General features: G+C 50.6%; 1 protein-coding gene across 2 annotated transcripts in view; it reads left to right on the plus strand.

Moving 5' to 3' along the window:
- The first annotated feature begins 5539 nt into the window (after positions 1–5539).
- The window catches only part of LOC109904620 (papilin), a 61105-nt gene continuing 40037 nt past the window's right edge, over positions 5540–26607 (plus strand). For both annotated transcript variants that reach the window (XM_031787661.1, XM_031787662.1), the window contains exons 1-3: positions 5540–5850; positions 12611–12673; positions 15616–15719. In XM_031787661.1, the coding sequence (XP_031643521.1) occupies positions 12617–12673; positions 15616–15719 (161 nt within the window). In that variant the 5' untranslated portion in view covers positions 5540–5850; positions 12611–12616. The remainder of the gene's footprint in view (positions 5851–12610; positions 12674–15615; positions 15720–26607) is intronic.

A 26607-nucleotide genomic window follows, 5' to 3' on the forward strand; every position in this document is an offset into this window, starting at 1 on the left:
CCATTGGTCTTTATTGAGAATGTTATATCGCTCATTCTGTTTACATGCGGAGGGAGAAATCTCATAGTGGCTCTTGAATTGATATTTTAAAAGCATTTAACGGTAAGGTATTTGGCGCATGCGACAAATAAAAATGTAATTTTACCCATAATTCCACAGAGCAGATCTACCACTAGGTACTACTGGGCTGTACATAATAGCAGTTTGTTTTCGGTATTTCTGCCTAAAAACGAGTTGAAGCTAAAATCACTGTGCTAGTAAAATGACCTCAACCCCCCCCCCCCCCCCCCACCAAAAGAGAGGAGAGAAACTTCACCCCTGAAAGAGACATGGTGGGGAGGGGAAGCCGGTTCTGGGAACACATGGAGGTAATTTTCTTAAACACAGTCTTTGTACGGGCTCTGGCGGTTTCCTGTTTTTTAAAACCCAAAATAACCTATCTGTTTACTAACTAACTGATCCTCTCTGTTTAACTAACTAACTGATCCTCTCTGTTTACTAAACTAACTAATCGTCTCTGTTTACTAACTAACTGATCCTCTCTGTACTTCTCAAGTGATAGTTTAACAAGAGATCAATGGTCATGGATACAACAAATATTAACATGTTAACGTCTAAACGTCTCTTTCACAAGGTCTTTCTTTTGGATTATATTTAGTTCCTCTCGTGGTTTCTTTCCCATTTCTGTACTTCATTTCCTAAAGGAAAATTCTCCAAAATGTTTGGGAAAACACAACTAATTGCTAGTGATTATAACAATCTGCCTTGAAGCCGTTCATGCTTTAGGCTTATGACACCCCTTATTTATAGTGTATGTTTGACATGTTCAACCTCAGATGTATTACTTTGGTATATTTCATTTCTCTCCTTTTATGATCCTTAACTGCCGAGGCGGAAGGTAGCCTAGTGGTTAGAGCGTAGGGCCAGTTACCAGCAGGTAGCCTAGTGGTTAGAGCGTAGGGCCAGTTACCAGCAGGTAGCCTAGTGGTTAGAGTGTTGGGCCAGTAACCAGAAGGTAGCCTAGTGGTTAGAGCGTAGGGCCAGTTACCAGCAGGTAGCCTAGTGGTTAGAGCGTAGGGCCAGTAACCAGCAGGTAGCCTAGTGGTTAGAGCGTAGGGCCAGTTACCAGAAGGTAGCCTAGTGGTTAGAGCGTAGGGCCAGTTACCAGAAGGTAGCCTAGTGGTTAGAGCGTAGGGCCAGTAACCAGAAGGTAGCCTAGTGGTTAGAGCGTAGGGCCAGTTACCAGCAGGTAGCCTAGTGGTTAGAGCGTAGGCACAGTAACCAGAAGGTAGCCTAGTGGTTAGAGCGTAGGGCCAGTTACCAGCAGGTAGCCTAGTGGTTAGAGCGTAGGGCCAGTTACCAGCAGGTAGCCTAGTGGTTAGAGCGTAGGGCCAGTTACCAGCAGGTAGCCTAGTGGTAAGAGAGTTGGGCCAGTTACCAGCAGGTAGCCTAGTGGTTAGAGCGTAGGGCCAGTTCCCAGCAGGTAGCCTAGTGGTTAGAGCGTAGGGCCAGTTACCAGCAGGTAGCCTAGTGGTTAGAGCGTAGGGCCAGTAACCAGCAGGTAGCCTAGTGGTTAGAGCGTAGGGCCAGTAACCAGAAGGTAGCCTAGTGGTTAGAGCGTAGGGCCAGTTACCAGCAGGTAGCCTAGTGGTTAGAGAGTTGGGCCAGTAACCAGCAGGTAGCCTAGTGGTTAGAGCGTAGGGCCAGTTACCAGCAGGTAGCCTAGTGGTTAGAGCGTAGGGCCAGTAACCAGCAGGTAGCCTAGTGGTTAGAGCGTAGGGCCAGTTACCAGCAGGTAGCCTAGTGGTTAGAGCGTAGGGCCAGTTACCAGCAGGTAGCCTAGTGGTTAGAGCGTAGGGCCAGTTACCAGCAGGTAGCCTAGTGGTAAGAGAGTTGGGCCAGTTACCAGCAGGTAGCCTAGTGGTTAGAGCGTAGGGCCAGTTCCCAGCAGGTAGCCTAGTGGTTAGAGCGTAGGGCCAGTAACCAGCAGGTAGCCTAGTGGTTAGAGCGTAGGGCCAGTAACCAGAAGGTAGCCTAGTGGTTAGAGTGTTGGGCCAGTAACCAGTAGGTAGCCTAGTGGTTAGAGCGTAGGGCCAGTTACCAGCAGGTAGCCTAGTGGTAAGAGAGTTGGGCCAGTTACCAGCAGGTAGCCTAGTGGTTAGAGAGTTGGGCCAGTAACCAGCAGGTAGCCTAGTGGTTAGAGCGTAGGGCCAGTTACCAGCAGGTAGCCTAGTGGTTAGAGCGTAGGGCCAGTAACCAGCAGGTAGCCTAGTGGTTAGAGCGTAGGGCCAGTAACCAGCAGGTAGCCTAGTGGTTAGAGCGTAGGGCCAGTAACCAGCAGGTAGCCTAGTGGTTAGAGCGTAGGGCCAGTAACCAGCAGTTAGCCTAGTGGTTAGAGTGTAGGGCCAGTAATCAGCAGGTAGCCTAGTGGTTAGAGCGTAGGGCCAGTAACCGAAACGTAGCCTAGTGGTTAGAGCGTAGGGCCAGTAACCAGCAGGTAGCCTAGTGGTTAGAGCGTAGGGCCAGTAACCAGCAGTTAGCCTAGTGGTTAGAGTGTAGGGCCAGTAATCAGCAGGTAGCCTAGTGGTTAGAGCGTAGGGCCAGTAACCGAAAGGAAGCCTAGTGGTTAGAGCGTAGGGCCAGTAACCAGAAGGTAGCCTAGTGGTTAGAGCGTAGGGCCAGTAACCAGCAGGTAGCCTAGTGGTTAGAGCGTAGGGCCAGTAACCGAAAGGTTGCTAGATTGAATCCCAGAGCTGACAAGGTAAGACATCTCTTGTTCTGTCCCTGAACAAGGCAGTTAAGCCACTGTTTTAAGGCTGTCATTGTAAATAAGAATGTATTCTTAACTGACGTGCCTAGTTAAATAACATAAAATCAATCATTAATGTCTCCAAAATGTAGAAAACACAACCAGCTCTTTTGAGACCTGATTTAGGGCTAGGTATACTGGAGCTACCTGCCTAGTATACTGGAGCTACCAGCCTAGTATACTGGAGCTACCTGCCTAGTGTACTGGAGCTACCTGCCTAGTATACTGGAGCTACCTGCCTAGTATACTGGAGCTACCTGCCTAGTATACTGGAGCTACCTGCCTAGTATACTGGAGCTACCTGCCTAGTATACTGGAGCTACCTGCCTAGTATACTGGAGCTACCTGCCTAGTATACTGGAGCTACCTGCCTAGTATACTGGAGCTACCTGCCTAGTATACTGGAGCTACCTGCCCAGTATACTGGAGCTACGTGCCTAGTATACTGGAGCTACCTGCCGAGTATACTGGAGCTACATGCCTAGTATACTGGAGCTACGTGCCTAGTATACTGGAGCTACCTGCCTAGTGTACTAGAGCTACCTGCCTAGTATACTGGAGCTACATGCCTAGTATACTGGAGCTACCTGCCTAGTATACTGGAGCTACCTGCCTAGTATACTGGAGCTACCTGCCTAGTATACTGGAGCTACCTGCCTAGTATACTGGAGCTACCTGCCCAGTATACTGGAGCTACGTGCCTAGTATACTGGAGCTACCTGCCGAGTATACTGGAGCTACATGCCTAGTATACTGGAGCTACGTGCCTAGTATACTGGAGCTACCTGCCTAGTGTACTAGAGCTACCTGCCTAGTATACTGGAGCTACATGCCTAGTATACTGGAGCTATCAGCCTAGTATACTGGAGCTACCAGCCTAGTATACTGGAGCTACGTGCCTAGTATACTGGAGCTATCAGCCTAGTATACTGGAGCTACATGCCTAGTATACTGGAGCTACCAGCCTAGTATACTGGAGCTACCTGCCTAGTATACTGGAGCTACCTGCCTAGTATACTGGAGCTACCAGCCTAGTATACTGGAGCTTACCAGCCTAGTATACTGGAGCTACGTGCCTAGTATACTGGAGCTACCTGCCTAGTATACTGGAGCTACCTGCCTAGTATACTGGAGCTACCAGCCTAGTATACTGGAGCTACCAGCCTAGTATACTGGAGCTACGTGCCTAGTATACTGGAGCTACCTGCCGAGTATACTGGAGCTACCTGCCTAGTATACTGGAGCTACCCGCCTAGTATACTGGAGCTACCTGCCTAGTATACTGGAGTTACCTGCCGAGTATACTGGAGCTACCTGCCTAGTATACTGGAGCTACCAGCCTAGTATACTGGAGCTACCTGCCTAGTGTACTGGAGCTACCTGCCTAGTATACTGGAGCTACCTGCCTAGTATACTGGAGCTACCAGCCTAGTATACTGGAGCTTACCAGCCTAGTATACTGGAGCTACGTGCCTAGTATACTGGAGCTACCTGCCTAGTGTACTGGAGCTACCTGCCTAGTATACTGGAGCTACGTGCCTAGTATACTGGAGCTACATGCCTAGTATACTGGAGCTACCAGCCTAGTATACTGGAGCTACCTGCTGAGTGTACTGGAGCTACCTACCTAGTATACTGGAGCTACGTGCCTAGTATACTGGAGCTACCTGCCTAGTATACTGGAGCTACCTGCCGAGTATACTGGAGCTACCTGCCTACTATACTGGAGCTACCAGCCTAGTATACTGGAGCTTACCCGCCTAGTATACTGGAGCTACCAGCCTAGTATACTGGAGCTACCTGCCTAGTATACTGGAGCTACCTGCCAAGTATACTGGAGCTACCTAGCCTCGTATACTGGAGCTTACCCAGAGGGCTACAGGTAGCCTCCTAGCCTGGTATACTGGAGCTTACCCAGAGGGCTACAGGTAGCCTCCTAGCCTGGTATACTGGAGCTTACCCAGAGGGCTACAGGTAGCCTCCTAGCCTGGTATACTGGAGAGGTATACCAGAGGGCTACAGGTAGCCTCCTAGCCGGTTCCAAGACCTGATTGTGCTGTCTTTCCAACTCCTATTTGTCATTGGCCACCAAACATAACGCCCGTAGGAGTTGACATTGGCAAGACAGCACAAACACAAATGTACATTAGTAATTGTAACACCCTGGTAATAAGGGTGATATGACACATAACCTGACACCGCTATTTATATAGTTTTATTTATTTAAGACAGTTAATAACAAATTCTTATTTATAATGTTCACGTGCAGAATAACATATTTTTTTATTTTGTCAGCTCGGGGGTTTCAATCCAACATTTTCTTTGGTTACTAGTCCAACGCTCTAACCACTAGGCTACCTGCCGCTTGTAATGCTATAACCACTGGCATGTAAAAACGAAATAACAAATTAAAAGTTAATCCTGCATATTCATTCTGAGAAGAAGGATATTTAAATCTTCAAACTTTCATTAACAGTTATTTTTTACAATCTGAAATTATAGCCTCAAAAAATAAAGTCTCGATTTGAATTCTGCACATAGGCGCAATGTAACCACCACCACGAAGATAAGGCAAGATGCGGTTAACCTGAGTGACGCTGACAGAGGAGGTTTTAACACCGACTGGACCATAGTTGCTGGAAGTAAGGGTACTGCAGCACCCCACCCCCCACGAACGAAAAGAAAAACGTTTCCTCCCCCACAAAAGTAGTGGACTGAGCCTTTAATAATTAGGCGTCTGTAGCGCGGGTAACTCTCCTCTTTGAAGAAAACAATTTGCTGCACCCACAAACTACTTCCAGTGGCTATGGACTCGACTGTTTCTCCTGGTTTCAATATACTGTTGTTAAAAAGAGAAAGTAGAAGTGTCTAGTAGCTAGAGAACCTGTTCAGAACAGGGGTTGTCTTACAACGACATAGACAGGGCTCTATACTCCAGAACTAAAACCCTCCCCTGTACACCGGAGGCACCACAACACCAGCACAGCGAAAATTCACAAGGTGTTTTTGGAGAGTTCAAGGGACGCAGAAACGCTCAACAGGTAAATTCGACCAACTTTTATTAGGATTTTGAGGCATATTGTAAGAATTTTTTGGGGGGTAGTTTCTGGAAAACCAAGACTTTTCCAAGAGTTGTTTTTCACATTTGTAACCTACTACTGGGCTATTTATTTCCGAGTTTACAAATGAACTAACGTTAGCAGAACTCACCGATGATAAACCGAGGTTACCTATAGTTTTTTTTTCTGGCAAATAGTTTCCCCCACAGGGTTTTGGCTATCTCCACCCTGCTGCAGGACTCTTAATAACAGCAGCATGCACAGACTGGCAGTGTGGACAGCATCACTTTTTTTTCACTCCAAAGAAAATTCCCTGTTTCTATTTTATTCTATGCAATACTTAGTGTTCAGGATGTACACACAAAAACACGTAACTGTACTTGCTTTCTCCTGTTATCACAACACTGATTAAATAAGGTATTCACAATATGCATTACTTTTTTGATGGACCATTCCTTCAGTGTGTGTACAGTATGTATGCGTGCATGTGTGTATTCGACGCGCGCGCTCACGTGTGTGTGTGTGTGTGTGTGTGTGAAGTGTGTTTTTACATCTATGTGTCTTTGCTACTGCGGACAAGGAATGGGTCTGGTCTGTGAGTACAGAGTTCGTGCAGCTCAGTCCATTGATGGTGTCACGCTTCGATCACAACCGACAGTGTTGTTGCATTGTAGTACACCAGAATTACATTAATTTCCCATGAAGCTGCGTTTGCCTTGCAGCATTGCGTTGCGGAAGGCAGGTTGCAGTGCGTTCGGTGTGGCGCATACTTTGGATTTATCGAACGTATGCGTCGGACAGTATGCGTAGACGGCTTGACAGAAATGGTAGCAGGAGGTGAATGTTGAACTGTTGCTGCATACATATCCAGATGATGCCGCGTGCTATTTGACGCAATGATGCTGTCGGAGTGTTCGAAGCGTTAGTGAGAGTTGAACCCTTGCCCTAACAGGTTGAGCACAATAGGTTCATAGAGACGCTGACACCAATAACAAGCTTCAAGTGAGTGCAATTATGGGTAGTCAGATCAGTCCCGAGCAGTGTCCGCTATGTTGCCCCCGACTCGGCCCCTCACTGCCTCCCAGACGTCTTGGCAGCATCAAATCAAATCAAGCGTTATTTATACAACACATTTCAGACATGGAATACAACGCAATGTGTTTTACAGGAAAAAAAACGAGAAAAAAATATACAAATGAAAGCTGAAATATTTACTACTGTAAGGACAGACGCTGGTAAACGAGAAGCAAGTACAGGGAGTGAACATCATTGAAAATAAGAATGTGTTCTTAACTGACTTGCCTGGTTAAATAAAGGTAAAAAATAAATAAAATAAAAAACATTTGAATACATATTGGAAGTGAAACAGAACAAGGACAGGGTCTGGACAGGGGAAACAAAACGACATTAATGCAGACACGGGGAAGAAACTGAGGAAGTGACAGATAGAGGGGATGCAATCAATGAAGTAAAATAGTCCAGGTGAGTCCCGTGAATCGCTGATGCGCGTAACCTTGGTGACAGGTGTGCGTGTGTGTAATGATGGACCGTCGAGCGCCAGATAGGGGGGCAGGCGTGACTACACAACAAACATAAGATGAAAACAAAAGAATGACTAACTGAAAAACGAAAAAGCCCCCTGAGGAAAAGCAAAGCTAAGAAGATGGTTCTGACCCCCAGCCTCCCGCTCTGCCCCCCCCCCCCCCCCCCCAGCTTCTGGGTCAGTCAGGCTAGCCTCAGGGGGTAGAGAGGGTCTACTGGGTCAGTCAGGCTAGCCTCAGGGGGTTGAGAAGGTCTACTGGGTCAGTCAGGCTAGGCTCAGGGGGTAGAGAGGGTCTACTGGGTCAGTCAGGCTCAGGGGTTAGAGAGGGTCTACTGGGTCAGTCAGGCTAGCCTCAGGGGGTAGAGATGGTCTACTGGGTCCATCAGGCTAGGCTCAGGGGGTAGAGAGGGTCTACTGGTTCAGTCAGGCTAGCCTCAGGGGGTTGAGAAGGTCTACTGGGTCAGTCAGGCTAGCCTCAGGGGGTAGAGAGGGTCTACTGGGTCAGTCAGGCTAGCCTCAGGGGGTAGAGAGGGTCTACTGGGTCAGTCAGTCTAGGCTCAGGGGGTAGAGAGGGTCTACTGGGTCAGTCAGGCTAGCCTCAGGGGGTTGAGAAGGTCTACTGTGTCAGTCAGGCTAGGCTCAGGGGGTAGAGAGGGTCTACTGGGTCAGTCAGGCTAGGCTCAGGGGGTAGAGAGGGTCTACTGGGTCAGTCAGGCTAGGCTCAGGGGGTAGAGAGGGTCTACTGGGTCAGTCAGGCTAGCCTCAGGGGGTGAGAGGGTCTACTGGGTCCAGCAGGCTAGGCTAGCCTCAGGGGGTTTAGAGGGTCTACTGGGTCCAGCAGGCTAGGCTAGCCTCAGGGGGTTTAGAGAGTCTACTGGGTCAGTCAGGCTAGCCTCAGGGAGTTGAGAGGGTCTACTGGGTCAGTCAGGCTAGGCTCAGGGGGTAGAGAGGGTCTACTGGGTCAGTCAGGCTAGCCTCAGGGGGTGAGAGGGTCTACTGGGTCCAGCAGGCTAGGCTAGCCTCAGGGGGTTTAGAGGGTCTACTGGGTCCAGCAGGCTAGGCTAGCCTCAGGGGGTTTAGAGAGTCTACTGGGTCAGTCAGGCTAGCCTCAGGGAGTTGAGAGGGTCTACTGGGTCAGTCAGGCTAGGCTCAGGGGGTGAGAGGGTCTACTGGGTCAGTCAGGCTAGCCTCAGGGGGTTGAGAGCGTCTACTGGGTCAGTCAGGCTAGTCTCAGGGGGTAGAGAGGGTCTACTGGGTCAGTCCGGCTAGCATCAGGGGGTTGAGAGGGTCTACTGGGTCAGTCAGGCTAGCCCCAGGGGGTAGAGAGGGTCTACTGGGTCAGTCAGGCTAGCCTCAGGGGGTAGAGAGATTCTACTGGGTCCAGCAGGCTAGGCTAGCCTCAAGGGGTGAGAGTGTCTATTGGGTCCATCATGCTAGCCTCAGGGGGTAGAGAGATTCTACTGGGTCAGTCAGGCTAGCCCCAGGGTGTAGAGATAATCTACTGGGTCAGTCAGGCTAGCATAGCAGCCAAGGAAAATAAACAACAGTCTGTCCAGCTGATCACCACACAGAACATCACAGCGTAGCGACAATATTTCATCTCAATAAAGCAGAGAGAGGGAGAAAGGTCAGGTTCCTGTGCACTCTTCTGCTGTACAGATGGTTCTGGTTCCAATGCTGACTATTCTGTTTAATTACAGAAAGGGAAAGTCCAAAGTGATGCCCTGAAATGGTTTGGTTTCCCAACACAAACTCTCTCTCAGTCATTACAGATATAGATGGGCTGGTGGTGCCTTCTCTCTTGAGATTGGCTGGCTGGTTGGAGGTTAGGTAGGTTGGCTGGTTGTTAGGTAGGTTGGCTGGTTGTTAGGTAGGTTGGCTGGTTGTTAGGTAGGTTGGCTGGTTGTTAGGTAGGTTGGCTTGCTGTTTATTAGGTAGGTTGGCTTGCTGGTTGTTAGGTAGGTTGGCTTGCTGGTTGTTAGGTAGGTTGGCTGGCTGGTTGTTAGGTAGGTTGGCTGGCTGGTTGTTAGGTAGGTTGGCTGGCTGGTTGTTACGTAGGTTGGCTGGTTGTTAGGTAGGTTGGCTGGCTGGTTGTTAGGTAGGTTGGCTGGTTGTTAGGTAGGTTGGCTGGTTGATTGATTCGTTGGTTGGTTGGTTGGAGGTTGGTTGAAGGCTGGCTGGTAGGTTGGTATGTAGGTTGGTTGGTTGGTTGGCTAGTTGATTCGTTGGTTGGAAGTTGGTTGAAGGTTGGTTGAAGGTTGGTTGGCTGGTTGATTGGCTGGTTGATTGGCTGGTTGGTTTGTTGGAGGTTGGTTGGTTGGCTGGTTGATTGGCTGGTTGATTCGTTGGTTGGTTGGCTGGTTGATTGCCTGGTTGGTTGGAGGTTGGTTGGTTGGTTGGTTGGCTGGCTGGTTGATTGGCTGGTTGATTCGTTGGTTGGTTGGTTGGCTGGTTGATTGGCTGGTTGATTGGCTGGTTGATTCGTTGGTTGGTTGGTTGGCTAGCTGGGAGGTATGTAGGTTGGTTGGTTGGTTGATTCGTTGGTTGGAGGTTGGTTGGCTGGTTGATTGGCTGGTTGATTCGTTGGTTGGAGGTTGGTTGGTTGGCTAGCTGGCCGGCCATAGCCGACCAAAACTTCCAACGTAAATGACAGAACTGTAGCTCCCACACTGCTCCGTTTAGCATCACTGCTGACATTGTGCAAAACAAAAAACAAAAATATGGATACAGAGTATACGGTCTACAGACTGTAACAGACTATAAGTGGCTGTGACACTCGTCGGATGTGGCAGGGCTTGACAACTATTACAGACTACAAAGGGAAAACAGGACTCGAGCCTACCAGACGAGCTAAATGCCTTTTATGCTCGCTTCGAGGCAAGCAACACTGAAGCATGCACGAGAGCACCAGCTGTTCTGGTGATAACGCTCTCTGTAGCCGATGTGAGCAAGACCTTTAAACAGGTCAGCATTCAAAAAGCCGTGGGCCAGACGGATTGCCAGGACGTGTACTCAAAGCATGCGCTGATACACTAGCAAGTGTCTTCACTGACATTTTCAATCTCTCCCTGATTGAGTCTATAATACCTACATGTTTCAAGCAGACCACCATAGTCCCTGTGCCCAAGGAAACCTGCTTAAATGATTACCGCCCCCCACACTCACGTTGATAGCTATGAAGTGCTTTGAAAGGCTGGTCATGGCTCACATCAACAGCATCCTCCCGGATACCCTAGACCCACTCCAATTTGCATACCGCCCCAACAGATCCACAGATGACGTAATCTCAATTGCGCTCCACACTGCCCTTTCCCATTTGGACAAAAAGAACACCTACTATGTAAGAATGCTGTTCATTGGCTATAGCTCAGCATTCAACACCATAGTGCCCTCAAAGCTCATCACTTAGCTAAATTCCCTGGGACTAAAAACCTCCATCTGGAAATGGATCCTGGACTTCCTGACGGGCCGCCCCCAGGTGGTGAGGGTAGGCAACAACACATCAGCCACGCTGATCCTCAACACTGGGGCCCCTCAGGGGTGTGTACTTAGTCCCCTCCTGTACTCCCTGTTCACCCATGACTGCGTGGCCAAACACGACTCCAACACCATCATTAAGTTTGCTGACGACACAACCGTGTTAGACCTGATCCCCAACAGTGATGAGACAGCCTATAGGGAGGAGGTCAGAGACATGGCAGTGTGGTGCCAGGACACAACCTCTCCCTCAATGTGAGCAAGACAAAGGAGCTGACTGTGGACTACAGGAATAGGAGAGCCGAACAGGCCCCCATTAACACGAAGACAGTCGTGAAGAAGGCACGACAAAACCTATTCCCCCTCAGGAGACTGAAAAGATTTGGCAATGGGTCCTCAGATCCTCAAAGTTCTACAGCTGCATCATCGAGAGCATCCTGACCGGTTGCATCACCGCCTGGTATGGCAACTGCTCGGCCTCTGACCGTAAGTCACTACAGAGGGTAGTGTGTACGACCCAGTACATCAGTGGGGCCAAGCTTCCTGCAATCCAGGACCTATATAATAGGCGATATCAGAGCAAAGGCCATAAAATTGTCAGAGACTCCAGTCACCGAAGTCATAGACTTCTCTGCTACCGCACGGCAAGCGGTACCGGGCGCCAAGTCTAGGACAAAAAGGCTCCTAAACAGCTTCTACCCCCAAGCCATAAGACTGTTGAACAATTAATCAAATGGCCACCGGACAATGACACTGCTGCTACTCGCTGTTTACTATCTATGCATAGTCACTTCACCCCTACCTACATGTACAAATAACCTCTAACCTGTAACCCCACACACTGACTCGGTACTGGTTCCCCCTGTATATAGCCTCCACATTGACTCTGTACCGGTATCCCCTGTATATAGCCTCCACATTGACTCTGTACCGGTACCCCCTGTATATAGCCTCCACATTGACTCTGTACTGGTATCCCCTGTATATAGCCTCCACATTGACTCTGTACTGGTACCCCCTGTATATAACCTCCACATTGACACGGTACCGGTACCCCCTGTATATAGTATCCACACTGACTCGGTACCGGAACCCCCTGTATATAGCCTCCACACTGACTCGGTACCGGTACCCCCTGTATATAGCCTCCACATTGACTCGGTACCGGTACCCCCTGTATATAGCCTCCACACTGACTAGAAGGTCTACAGACTAGAAGGTCTACTGAGTATAAGGTCTACAGACTAGAAGGTCTACAGACTAGAAGGTCTTCAGACTAGAAGGTCTACAGACTAGAAGGTCTACTGACTAGAAGGTCTACAGACTAGAAGGTCTACAGACTAGAAGGTCTACTGAGTAGAAGGTCTACAGACTAGAAGGTCTACAGGCTAGAAGGTCTTCAGACTAGAAAGTCTACAGACTAGAAGGTCTACAGACTAGAAGGTCTACAGACTAGAAGGTCTTCAGACTAGAAAGTCTACAGACTAGAAGGTCTACTGACTAGAAGGTCTACACACTAGAAGGTCTACAGACTAGAAGGTCTACAGACCAGAAGGTCTACAGACTAGAAGGTCTATTGACTAGAAGGTCTACTGAGTAGAAAGTCTACAGACTAGAAGGTCTACAGACTAGAAGGTCTACAGACTAGAAGGTCTACAGGTCATTAGAATAACGACAGTATAACTTTATACGACTAACTTGTTGTCCTTTCATCTCCACCAGTGAAATATGAAGATGCTGTGGTATCTGTCTGCTCTGCAGCTGTTCCTGGCTCCAGCTCTCCTGGTAAGCAGACGTGATGTTCATCTGAATAGTATTGTATAATATTGTTATTATATTCTGTGACTACATATAGTCAGGTACAGGGGTCACATCTAACCTAGTTACAGTAAGGTGTTATGTATGATTATACAGAGGTCACATACAGCACCCCCTGTCCTTTGGATCGATCCAGTGCCTTCAGAAGGTAGGGTCAAAACCGAGAGGACTAGAAAAAGGAGAATAGCAAAAGGAATACGGGGAAAACACGCTGGTTGACTTGACTAAACATACAAGACGAACTGGCACAGAGAGACAGGAAACACAGGGATAAATACACTGGTACAGAGAGACAGGAAACACAGGGATAAATACACTGGCACGGAGAGACAGGAAACACAGGGATAAATACACTGGTACAGAGAGACAGGAAACACAGGGATAAATACACTGGCACAGAGAGACAGGAAACACAGGGATAAATACACTGGTACAGAGAGACAGGAAACACAGGGATAAATACACTGGCACGGAGAGACAGGAAACACAGGGATAAATACACTGGTACAGAGAGACAGGAAACACAGGGATAAATACACTGGCCCAGAGAGACAGGAAACACAGGGATAAATACACTGGCACAGAGAGACAGGAAACACAGGGATAAATACACTGGTACAGAGAGACAGGAAACACAGGGATAAATACACTGGTACAGAGAGACAGGAAACACAGGGATAAATACACTGGTAGATGACAGGATAGTGGTGACAGGATAGTGGTGAGGTAGATGACAGGATAGTGGTGAGGTAGATGACAGGATAGTGTTGAGGTAGATGACAGGATAGTTGTGAGGTAGATGACAGGATAGTTGTGAGGTAGATGACAGGTTAGTGGTGAGGTAGATGACAGGATAGTGTTGAGGTAGATGACAGGATAGTGGTGAGGTAGATGACAGGATAGTGTTGAGGTAGATGACAGGATAGTGGTGACAGGATTGTAGTGAGGTAGATGACAGGATAGTAGTTAGGTAGATGACAGGATAGTAGTTAGGTAGATGACAGGATAGTCATGAGGTAGATGTTAGGATAGTGGTGAGGTAGATGACAGGATAGTGGTAAGGTAGATGACAGGATAGTGTTGAGGTAGATGACAGGATAGTGGTGACAGGATTGTAGTGAGGTAGATGACAGGATAGTAGTTAGGTAGATGACAGGATAGTAGTTAGGTAGATGACAGGATAGTCATGAGGTAGATGTTAGGATAGTGGTGAGGTAGATGACAGGATAGTGGTGAGGTAGATGACAGGATAGTGGTGAGGTAGATGACAGGATAGTGGTGAGGTAGATGACAGGATAGTGCTGAGGTAGATGACAGGATAGTGGTGACAGGATAGTGGTGAGGTAGATGACAGGATAGTAGTTAGGTAGATGACAGGATAGTAGTTAGGTAGATGACAGGATAGTCATGAGGTAGATGTTAGGATAGTGGTGAGGTAGATGACAGGATAGTGGTGAGGTAGATGACAGGATAGTGGTGAGGTAGATGACAGGATAGTGCTGAGGTAGATGACAGGATAGTGGTGACAGGATAGTGGTGAGGTAGATGACAGGATAGTGGTGACAGGATAGTGGTGAGGTAGATGACAGGATAGTGGTGAGGTAGATGACAGGATAGTGGTGAGGTAGATGACAGGATAGTGGTGAGGTAGATGACAGGATAGTGCTGAGGTAGATGACAGGATAGTGGTGACAGGATAGTGGTGAGGTAGATGACAGGATAGTGGTGACAGGATAGTGGTGAGGTAGATGACAGGATAGTGGTGAGGTAGATGACAGGATAGTGCTAAGGTAGATGACAGGATAGTCATGAGGTAGATGTTAGGATAGTGGTGTCAGGATAGTAGTGAGGTAGATGACAGGATAGTGGTGAGGTAGATGACAGGATAGTGGTAAGGTAGATGAAAGGATAGTGGTGAGGTAGATAATAGGATAGTGGTGAGGTTGATGACAGCATAGTGGTGACAGGATAGTAGTGAGGTAGATGACAGGATAGTGGTGAGGTAGATGACAGGATAGTGGTGAGGTAGATGACAGGATAGTGGTGAGATAGATGACAGGATAGGGGTGAGGTAGATGACAGGATAGTAGTGAGGTAGATGACAGGATAGTGGTGAGGTAGATGACAGGATAGTGTTGAGGTAGATGACAGGATAGTGGTGAGGTAGATGACAGGATAGTGGTGACAGGATAGTGGTGAGGTAGATGACAGGATAGTGGTGAGGTAGATGACAGGATAGTGGTGAGGTAGATGACAGGATAGTGGTGAGGTAGATGACAGGATAGTGGTGACAGGATAGTGTTGAGGTAGATGACAGGATAGTGTTGAGGTAGATGACAGGATAGTGGTGAGGTAGATGACAGGATAGTTCTGACAGGATAGTGGTGAGGTAGATGACAGGATAGTGGTGAGGTAGATGACAGGATAGTGGTGACAGGATTGTAGTGAGGTGGATGACAGGATAGTAGTTAGGTAGATGACAGGATAGTGGTGAGGTAGATGACAGGATAGTGGTGAGGTAGATGACAGGATAGTTGTGAGGTAGATGACAGGATAGTGGTGAGGTAGATGACAGGATAGTGGTGAGGTAGATGACAGGATAGTGGTGAGGTAGATGACAGGATAGTGCTGAGGTAGATGACAGGATAGTGCTGAGGTAGATGACAGGATAGTGGTGAGGTAGATGACAGGATAGTGGTGAGGTAGATGACAGGATAGTGGTGAGGTAGATGACAGGATAGTGGTGTAGGCCCTGGTCTAAAGTATCATGTTCCTATAAAACCCTGTGGGCCCTGGTCTAAAGTATCATGTTCCTATAAAGCCCTGTGGGCCCTGGTTGTAGTGCACTCAGTAGGGAATAGGGTGCCATTTGGGACACAGACCCATAATGTGTTGTTGTGTATGTCCAGCTGCCCAATGGGGACTACTGGGAGGAATGGAGTCCCTATGGAGAATGTAGTCGGAGCTGTGGGAGTGGGGTTACCATGAGAACCAGGAGATGTGTCAGCCAGAGGTAAGAGAGTGTTGTTCTTTCTTTCTTTCCTGTCTCTCTGTCCTCTCTAGGCTACGCCTGTGTCTCTCTGTCCTCTCTAGGCTACCCCTGTGTCTCTCTGTCCTCTCTAGGCTACCCCTGTGTCTCTCTGTCCTCTCTAGGCTACCCCTGTGTCTCTCTGTCCACTCTAGGCTACCCCTGTATCTCTCTGTCCTCTCTAGGCTACCCCTGTGTCTCTCTGTCCTCTCTAGGCTACCCCTGTGTCTCTCTGTCCTCTCTAGGCTACCCCTGTCTCTCTCTGTCCACTCTAGGCTACCCCTATGTCTCTCTGTCCTCTCTAGGCTACCCCTGTGTCTCTCTGTCCTCTCTAGGCTATCCCTGTGTCTCTCTGTCCTCTCTAGGCTACCCCTGTGTCTCTCTGTCCTCTCTAGGCTACCCCTGTGTCTCTCTGTCCTCTCTAGGCTACCCCTGTGTCTCTCTGTCCTCTCTAGGCTACCCCTGTGTCTCTCTGTCCTCTCTAGGCTACCCCTGTGTCTCTCTGTCCTCTCTAGGCTACCCCTGTGTCTCTCTGTCCTCTCTAGGCTACCCCTGTGTCTCTCTGTCCTCTCTAGGCTACCCCTGTGTCTCTCTGCCCTCTCTAGGCTACCCCTGTGTCTCTCTGTCCTCTCTAGGCTACCCCTGTGTCTCTCTGTCCTCTCTAGGCTACCCCTATGTCTCTCTGTCCTCTCTAGGCTACCCCTGTGTCTCTCTGTCCTCTCTAGGCTACCCCTGTGTCTCTCTGTCCTCTCTAGGCTACCCCTGTGTCTCTGTCCTCTCTAGGCTACCCCTGTGTCTCTCTGTCCTCTCTAGGCTACCCCTGTGTCTCTCTGTCCTCTCTAGGCTACCCCTGTGTCTCTCTGTCCTCTCTAGGCTACCCCTGTGTTTCTCTCTCTGTCCTCTCTAGGCTACCCCTGTGTCTCTCTGTCCTCTCTAGGCTACCCCTGTGTCTCTCTGTCCTCTCTAGGCTACCCCTGTGTTTCTCTGTCCTCTCTAGGCTACCCCTGTGTCTCTCTGTCTACTCTAGGCTACCCCTGTGTCTCTCTGTCCTATCTAGGCTACCCCTGTGTCTCTCTGTCCTCTCTAGGCTACCCCTGTGGCTCTCTGTCCTCTCTAGGCTACCCCTGTGTCTCTCTGTCCTCTCTAGGCTACCCCTGTGTCTCTCTGTCCTCTCTAGGCTACCCCTGTGTCTCTCTGTCCTCTCTAGGCTACCCCTGTGTCTCTCTGTCCACTCTAGGCTACCCCTGTCTCTCTGTCCTCTCTAGGCTACCCCTGTGTCTCTCTGTCCTCTCTAGGCTACCCCTGTGTCTCTCTGTCTACTCTAGGCTACCCCTGTGTCTCTCTGTCCACTCTAGGCTACCCCTGTGTTTCTCTGTCCACTCTAGGCTACCCCTGTGTCTCTCTGTCCACTCTAGGCTACCCCTGTGTTTCTCTGTCCACTCTAGGCTACCCCTGTGTCTCTCTGTCCACTCTAGGCTACCCCTGTGTCTCTCTGTCCTCTCTAGGCTACCTCTGTGTCTCTCTGTCCACTCTAGGCTACCCCTGTGTTTCTCTGTCCTCTCTAGGCTACCCCTGTGTCTCTCTGTCCTCTCTAGGCTACCTCTGTGTCTCTCTGTCCTCTCTAGGCTACCCCTGTGTCTCTCTGTCCACTCTAGGCTACCCCTATGTCTCTCTGTCCTCTCTAGGCTACCCCTGTGTCTCTCTGTCCTCTCTAGCCTACCCCTGTGTCTCTCTGTCCTCTCTAGGCTACCCCTGTGTCTCTCTGTCCTCTCTAGGCTACCCCTGTGTCTCTCTGTCCTCTCTAGGCTACCCCTGTGTCTCTCTGTCCACTCTAGGCTACCCCTGTGTCTCTCTGTCCTCTCTAGGCTACCCCTGTGTCTCTCTGTCCTCTCTAGGCTACTCCTGTGTCTCTCTGTCTACTCTAGGCTACCCCTGTGTCTCTCTGTCTACTCTAGGCTACCCCTGTGTCTCTCTGTCCTCTCTAGGCTACCCCTGTGTCTCTCTGTCCTCTCTAGGCTACCCCTGTGTCTCTCTGGCCTCTCTAGGCTACCCCTGTGTCTCTCTGTCTACTCTAGGCTACCCCTGTGTCTCTCTGTCCTCTCTAGGCTACCCCTGTGTCTCTCTGTCCTCTCTAGGCTACCCCTGTGTCTCTCTGTCCTCTCTAGGCTACCCCTGTGTCTCTCTGTCCACTCTAGGCTACCCCTGTGTCTCTTTGTCCACTCTAGGCTACCCCTGTGTCTCTCCGTCTACTCTAGGCTACCCCTGTGTTTCTCTCTCTGTCCTCTCTAGGCTACCCCTGTGTCTCTCTGTCGACTCTAGGCTACCCCTGTGTCTCTCTGTCTACTCTAGGCTACCCCTGTGTCTCTCTGTCCTCTCTAGGCTACCCCTGTGTCTCTCTGTCTACTCTAGGCTACCCCTGTGTCTCTCTGTCCTCTCTAGGCTACCCCTGTGTCTCTCTGTCCTCTCTAGGCTACCCCTGTGTCTCTCTGTCCTCTCTAGGCTACCCCTGTGTTTCTCTCTCTGTCCTCTCTAGGCTACCCCGGTGTTTCTCTCTCTGTCCTCTCTAGGCTACCCCTATATCTCTCTGTCCTCTCTAGGCTACCCCTGTGTCTCTCTGTCCACTCTAGGCTACCCCTGTGTCTCTCTGTCCACTCTAGGCTACCCCTGTGTCTCTTTGTCCACTCTAGGCTACCCCTGTGTCTCTCTGTCTACTCTAGGCTACCCCTGTGTTTCTCTCTCTGTCCTCTCTAGGCTACCCCGGTGTTTCTCTCTCTGTCCTCTCTAGGCTACCCCTATATCTCTCTGTCCTCTCTAGGCTACCCCTGTGTCTCTCTGTCCACTCTAGGCTACCCCTGTGTCTCTCTGTCCACTCTAGGCTACCCCTGTGTCTCTTTGTCCACTCTAGGCTACCCCTGTGTCTCTCTGTCTACTCTAGGCTACCCCTGTGTTTCTCTCTCTGTCCTCTCTAGGCTACCCCTGTGTTTCTCTGTCTACTCTAGGCTACCCCTATGTTTTACAAGGTCAAATCAAATCAAATGTTATTGGTCACATACACATGGTTAGCAGATGTTAACGTGAGTGTAGCGAAATGCTTGTGCTTCTAGTTCCGACCATGCAGTAATATCTAACAAGTAATCTAACAATTCCCCAACAACTACCTAATACACACAAATCTAAAGGGGTAAATGAGAATATGTACATATGAGTATATGGATGAGCGATGGCCGAGCGGCATAGGCAAGGTGCAGTAGATGGTATAAGGTACAGTATATACATGTGATATGAGTAATGTAAGATATGTAAACATTATTAAAGTGGCATTATTTAAGGTGGCATTGTATAAACTGACTAGTGATCCATTTATTAGTGTCCAATGACTGGGTCTCAGTGTAGGCAGCAACCTTGCTGAGTTAGTGATGGCTGTTTAACAGTCTGATGGCCTTGAGAAAGAAGCTGTTTTTCAATCTCTCGGTCCGAGTTTTGCACCTGTACTGACCTCGCCTTCTGGATGGTAGCGGGGTGAACAGGCAGTGGCTCGGGTGGTTGTTGTCCTTGATGATCTTTTTGGCCTTCCTGTGACATCAGGTGCTGTATGTGTCATGGAGGGCAGGTAGTTTGCCCCCGGTGATGCGTTGTGCAGACCCGCACCGCCCTCTGGAGAGCCTGGCGGTTGAGGGCGGTGCAGTTGCTGTACCAGGCTGTGACACTGCCCGACAGTGCATCTGTAAAAGTTTGTCAGGGTTTTAGGTGACAAGCCAAGTTTCTTCAGCCTCCTGCTGTTGCACCTTCTTCACCACACTGTCTCTGTTTGACCCAGAAACTTAAAACGTTCCACCTTCTCCACTGCGGTCCCATCGATGTGGATAGGGGGGGTGCTCCCTCTGCTGTTTCCTGAAGTCCACAATCATCTTCTTTGTTTTGTTGACATTGAGTGCAAGGTTGTTTTCCTGCCACCACACTCCGAGTGCCCTCACCTCCTCCCTGTAGGCTGTCTTGTCGTTGTTGGTGATCAGGCCCACTACTGTTGTGTCGTCTGCAAACTTGATGATTGAGTTGGAGGCGTGCGTGGCCAAACAGTCGCGGGTGAACACAATAGTACAGGAGAGGGCTGAGCACACACCCTTGTGGGGCCACCAGTGTTGAGGGTCAGCAAAGTGGAGATGTTGTTTCCTACCTTCACCACCTGGGGGCGGCCCATCAGAAAGTCCAGGACCCAGTTTCACAGGGCGGGGTTGAGACCCAGGGCCTCCAGCTTGATGATGAGCTTGGAGGTTACTATGGTGTTGAATGCAGAGTCAATGAACAGCATTCTTACATACAGTGGGGCAAAAACGTATTTAGTCAGCCACCAATTGTGCAAGTTCTCCCACTTAAAAAGATGAGAGAGGCCTGTCATTTTCATCATAGGTACACTTCAACTATGACGGACAAAATGAGAAGAAAAAAATCCAGAAAATCACATTGTAGGATTTTTTATTAATTTATTTGCAAATTACGGTGGAAAATATGTATTTATAAAAAGTATTTTATACTTTTTTGCCCCACTGTAAGTGTTATTTTTGTCCAGATGTGCAGTGTGATGGTGATTGCGTCATCTGTGGACCTTTTGGGGCGGTATGCAAACTGAAGTGGGTCTAGGGTGGCCGGTATGGTGGCGGTGATATGATCAAAGCACCTCATGATGACAGAAGTAACGGGGCGATAGTAATTTAGTTCAGTTATCTTTGTTTTCTTGGGTATGGGAAAAATGGTAGCCATCTTGAAGCAAGTGGGGACAACAGACTGGGATAGGGAGAGAGATTGAATATGTCCGTAAACACACCAGCCAGCTGGTCTGCGCATGCTTTGAGGACACGGCTAGGGATGCTGTCTGGGTCAGCAGCCTTCCGAGGGTTAACACGTTTAAATGTCATACTCACGTCAGCCACGGAGAAGGAGAGGAGGGGGGCCGTAGTCCTTGTTAGCGTGACGGTGGCACTGTATTATCCTCAAAACGTGCAAAGAAGGTGTTTAGTTTGTCTGGAAGCGTGACTTTGGTGTCTGTGACGTGGCTGTTTTTGTTTTTGTAGTCCGTGATTTCCTGTATACCCTGCCACATACGTCTCGTGTCCAGCTTGTCCCTGTACTGACATTTCGCTTGTTTGATTGCCTTGCGGAGGGAATAACTATACTGTTTATATTTAGCTATATTTCCAGACCTCTTTCCATGGTTAAATGCGGTGGATCGCATTTTCAGTTTTGTGCAAATGCCGCCATCCATCCACGGTTTCTGGTTAGGGTAGGTTTTAATAGTCACAGTGGGTACAACATCTTCAATGCACTTCTTTATAAACGCACTCACCGAGTCAGCGTATAGGTCGATGTTGTTCTCTGAGGCTGACCGGGACATATTCCAGTCCGCGTCATCAAAACAATCTTGAAGCATGGATTCCGATTGATCAGACCAGCGGTGAATGGTTCTCGTCACTGGTACATCCTGTTTGAGGTTCTGCCTATAAGACGGAACGAGCAAGATGGCGACGTGGTCGGATTTGCTGAAGGGAGGGCGGGGGAGGGCTTTGTATGCGTCGCAGAAGTTAGAGTAGCAGTGATCGAGAGTATTAGCCCTGCGAGTCGTGCAATCAATATGCTGATAGAATTTAGGTAGCCTTGTTCTCAAATTTGCTTTGTTAAAATCCCCAGCTACAATAAATGCAGCCTCCAGATATATGGTTTCCAGTTTAGAGTCCAGTGAAGTTCCTTGAGGGCCGTCTTGGTGTTCGCTTGAGGGGGAATGTACACATCTGTGACTATAACTGACGAGAATTCTCTTGGTAGGTAAAATGGCTGGCATTTGATTGTAAGGAAATCTAAGTCGGGTGAGCAGAAGGACTTGAGTTCCCGTATGTTGTTACACCATGAGTTGTTAATCATGAAGCATACACCCCCACCCTTCCTCTTCCCAGTGAGGTGTTTATCTCTGTCAGCGCCATGAATGGAGAAGCCCGGTGGCTGAACCGATTTCGACAACAAATCCCGAGAGAGCCATGTTTCCGTGAAACAGAGAATATTACAATCTATGATGCCTCTCTGGAAGGCAACCCTTGGCTCTAATTTCGTCTACCTTGTTCTCAGGAGACGGGACATTGGCAAGTAGTATTCTTTAGAGCGATGTGCACGTCTACAGAGCCTGACCAGAAGGCCACTCTCTCTGCCTCTTCTGCGGCACCTTTGTTTTGCTTCTGCTACTGGGGATTAGATCCTTTTTCCTGGGTGGTGGTTCGAAAAGAGGATCTGCTTTGGGAAAGTCGTATTCCTTATCGTAATGTTGGTCAGTTGACATCACTCTTATATCCAATAGTTCTTCCCGGCTCTATGTAATACGACTTAATATTTACCGGGGTAACAGTGTAAGAAATAATACATACAAAACAAAATACTGCTTAGTTTCCTAAGAACGCGAAGCAAGGCGACCATCTCTGTCGGTGCCATATTTGATTGTAGGGAGTGGCAGTTTAACTTCGAATAGGATCTCTATCTTTAAGCTGGGTGTTGCCTTCTACACCCTCAGCGTGCTGCGAAGCCAACAGAAGATGAAGAGGGAACTTATTACTGTGTTACAGCAACACTCGTGAACCAATTATACAGCAACTTTCCTTCTTGAGAGGTTTTACTAGCAGTGTTTGTTCTTGACAGATTTAGCTAGCGGTGGTTGAGTGTGTGTTCTTGTGCGTGTGTTGAAAGGAATCTATATTTGTGGCTTGTTGTGCTGGAGGTTGATTATGCAGGAGAGAGAGAGAGGAGCAATGGAGAGAGGGGAGGGATAGAGCTAAGCTAAGCGCTTTGTCCATAAATCATATAGTTGGAATCCAGCCTGCTTGTTCCCTCTTGCACCTGATAATATTATGAAGAGAGGAAAGTAAAGTACATGTCTCCCCATGTACAGCCGGATGATAGTGTAGTCTCCCATTCTGACTGGATGAGGAGGTACAGACTCAAGGAGTCTTACATGACATGTCATCCCCCTGGGGTCACTACACCCCAAATCCTTCCTAAGGTGTTTGGTTGTATATGAGTGTCTTTGACTTTGTTCTTCATAGTTCATCCCCCTTTCCCAGCAGTAATCTATACTGCCCGGCAGACACAGACAAATCAGATATTTATGCTGCTATCGCAAATCGCCAGCAGCAACTTTTTCAGTACGATTTAGTGATGGCAGCTTGAGGTTTACGATGCAGTGGTATGGTAAAGGAACAGTCTGTGGGCACTGGGCCGAAGGCTGGGTCTGTGGGCACTGGGCCGAAGGCTGGGTCTGTGGGCACTGGGCCTAAGGCTGGGTCTGTGGGCACTGGGCCGATGGGCTGAAGGCTGGGTCTGTGGGCGCTGGGCCGAAGGCTGGGTCTGTGGGCACTGGGCCGAAGGCTGGGTCTGTGGGCACTGGGCCGAAGGCTGGGTCTGTGGGCGCTGGGCCGAAGGCTGGGTCTGTGAGCACTGGGCCGAAGGCTGGGTCTGTGGGCGCTGGGCCGAAGGCTGGGTCTGTGGGCACTGGGCCGAAGGCTGGGTCTGTGGGCACTGGGCCGAAGGCTGGGTCTGTGGGCACTGGGCCGATGGGCTGAAGGCTGGGTCTGTGGGCACTGGGCCTAAGGCTGGGTCGGTGGGCACTGGGCTGAAGGCTGGGTCTGTGGGCACTGGGCTGAAGGCTGGGTCTGCGGGCACTGGGCTGAAGGCTGGGTCTGTGGGCACTGGGCTGAAGGCTGGGTCTGTGGGCACTGGGCTGAAGGCTGGGTCTGCGGGCACTGGGCTGAAGGCTGGGTCTGTGGGCACTGGGCTGAAGGCTGAGTCTGCGGGCACTGGGCTGAAGGCTGGGTCTGAGGGCACTGGGCTGAAGGCTGGGTCTTAGGGCACTGGGCTGAAGGCTGGGTCGGTGGGCACTGGGCTGAAGGCTGGGTCTGAGGGCACTGGGCTGAAGGCTAGGTCGGTGGGCACTGGGCTGAAGGCTGGGTCTGATTAGATCTCAGTTAGGAGGAATTTATTAAACAGAAATGGCTTCCTAGACGTGCTGAAGCACACTGATGTCATTGGTTATTTTCATTTCACATTTTGGAACAGAAATTAAACAAATGTCTTGACAGCGGAGTCAAAATCCATTTAATTTACTGTCAGTTGAAGGGACATGGATATAGAAGTCTGTGATTTGGCACATGAGATGAAGAGAGAGCTTTGTATCACTGTACAGGGAAAAGTATATTGTACCTTTATCTCCATCCACGCCCTAGCACCCATGGCTACCATTAAATACTCTCTGCCTGTTGAATCATTAATGCTGTCACTGTTAGTCTAACACGCCCAAATGCTGCTCTACCCCGTTACACGCCAGACAGTCAGTTAGCCAGCCAGCCAGTCAGTTAGCCAGCCAGCCAGCCAGCCAGCCAGCCAGCCAGCCAGTCAGTTGGCCAGCCAGACAGTCAGTTAGCCAGCCAGCCAGCCAGTCAGTTAGCCAGCCAGACAGTCAATTAGCCAGCCAGACAGTCAGTTGGCCAGCCAGACAGTCAGTTAGCCAGCCAGACAGTCAGTTGGTGAATTAGCCAGCCAGACAGTCAGTTAGCCAGCCAAACAGTCAGTTGGCCAGCCAGACAGTCAGTTAGCCAGCCAGACAGTCAGTTTGCCAGCCATCCAGCCAGACAGTTAGCCAGCCAGCCAGTTAGCCAGCCAGACAGTCAGTCAGTCAGTTAGTTAGCCAGCCAGACAGTCAGTTCAATAACAGTTGGCTGAACAGAAATAAGACAAATGTCGTGACAGTAGTTACCTGCCTCCCCCAACTGGTACACCCAGTCCAGCCTCCATGCTACCTGCCTCCACCCAGCTGGTACACCCAGCCTCCATGCTACCTGCCTCCACCCAGCTGGTACACCCAGCCTCCATGCTACCTGCCTTCACCCAGCTGGTACACCCAGCCTCCATGCTACCTGCCTCCACCCAGCTGGTACACCCAGCCTCCATGCTACCTGCCTCCACCCAGCTGGTACACCCAGTCCAGCCTCCATGCTACCTGCCTCCACCCAGCTGTTACACCCAGCCTCCGTGCTACCTGCCTCCACCCAGCTGGTACACCCAGCCTCTGTGCTACCTGCCTCCACCCAGCTGGTACACCCAGCCTCCGTGCTACCTGCCTCCCCCAACTGGTACACCCAGTCCAGCCTCCATGCTACCTGCCTCCACCCAGCTGGTACAACCAGTCCAGCCTCCGTGCTACCTGCCTCCCCCAGCTGGTGCACCCAGCCTCCATGCTACCTGCCTCCACCCAGCTGGTACACCCAGCCTCCATGCTACCTGCCTCCACCCAGCTGGTACACCCAGCCTCCATGCTACCTGCCTTCACCCAGCTGGTACACCCAGCCTCCATGCTACCTGCCTCCACCCAGCTGGTACACCCAGCCTCCGTGCTACCTGCCTCCACCCAGCTGGTACACCCAGCCTCCGTGCTACCTGCCTCCACCCAGCTGGTACACCCAGCCTCTGTGCTACCTGCCTCCACCCAGCTGGTACACCCAGCCTCTGTGCTACCTGCCTCCACCCAGCTGGTACACCCAGCCTCCGTGCTACCTGCCTCCCCCAACTGGTACACACAGTCCAGCCTCCATGCTACCTGCCTCCCCCAACTGGTGCACCCAGTCCAGCCTCCATGCTACCTGCCTCCACCCAGCTGGTACACCCAGCCTCCATGCTACCTGCCTCCACCCAGCTGGTACACCCAGTCCAGCCTCCATGCTACCTGCCTCCACCCAGCTGGTACACCCAGCCTCCGTGCTACCTGCCTCCACCCAGCTGGTACACCCAGCCTCTGTGCTACCTGCCTCCACCCAGCTGGTACACCCATCCTCCGTGCTACCTGCCTCCCCCAACTGGTACACCCAGTCCAGCCTCCATGCTACCTGCCTCCACCCAGCTGGTACAACCAGTCCAGCCTCCGTGCTACCTGCCTCCCCCAGCTGGTGCACCCAGCCTCCATGCTACCTGCCTCCACCCAGCTGGTACACCCAGCCTCCATGCTACCTGCCTCCACCCAGCTGGTACACCCAGCCTCCATGCTACCTGCCTTCACCCAGCTGGTACACCCAGCCTCCATGCTACCTGCCTCCACCCAGCTGGTACACCCAGCCTCCGTGCTACCTGCCTCCACCCAGCTGGTACACCCAGCCTCCGTGCTACCTGCCTCCACCCAGCTGGTACACCCAGCCTCTGTGCTACCTGCCTCCACCCAGCTGGTACACCCAGCCTCTGTGCTACCTGCCTCCACCCAGCTGGTACACCCAGCCTCCGTGCTACCTGCCTCCCCCAACTGGTACACACAGTCCAGCCTCCATGCTACCTGCCTCCCCCAACTGGTGCACCCAGCCTCCGTGCTACCTGCCTCCCCCCAGCTGGTACACCCAGCCTCCATGCTACCTGCCTCCCCCAACTGGTACACCCAGTCCAGCCTCCATGCTACCTGCCTCCCCCCAACTGGTACACCCAGTCCAGCCTCCGTGCTACCTGCCTCCCCCCAACTGGTACACCCAGTCCAGCCTCCGTGCTACCTGCCTCCCCCAACTAGTGCACCCAGCCTCCGTGCTACCTGCCTCCCCCAGCTGATACAACCAGTCCAGCCTCCGTGCTACCTGTCTCCCCCCAACTGGTACACCCAGTCCAGCCTCCGTGCTACCTGCCTCCCCCAGCTGGTGCACCCAGCCTCCATGCTACCTGCCTCCCCCAGCTGGTACACCCAGCCTCCATGCTACCTGCCTCCACCAGCTGGTACACCCAGCCTCCATGCTACCTCCCTCCCCCAACTGGTGCACCCAGCCTCCGTGCTACCTGCCTCCCCCCAACTGGTGCACCCAGCCTCCGTGCTACC

Source organism: Oncorhynchus kisutch, linkage group LG14 (assembly GCF_002021735.2).
Source record: "Oncorhynchus kisutch isolate 150728-3 linkage group LG14, Okis_V2, whole genome shotgun sequence".
Classification (NCBI taxonomy): Eukaryota; Metazoa; Chordata; class Actinopteri; order Salmoniformes; family Salmonidae; genus Oncorhynchus; species Oncorhynchus kisutch.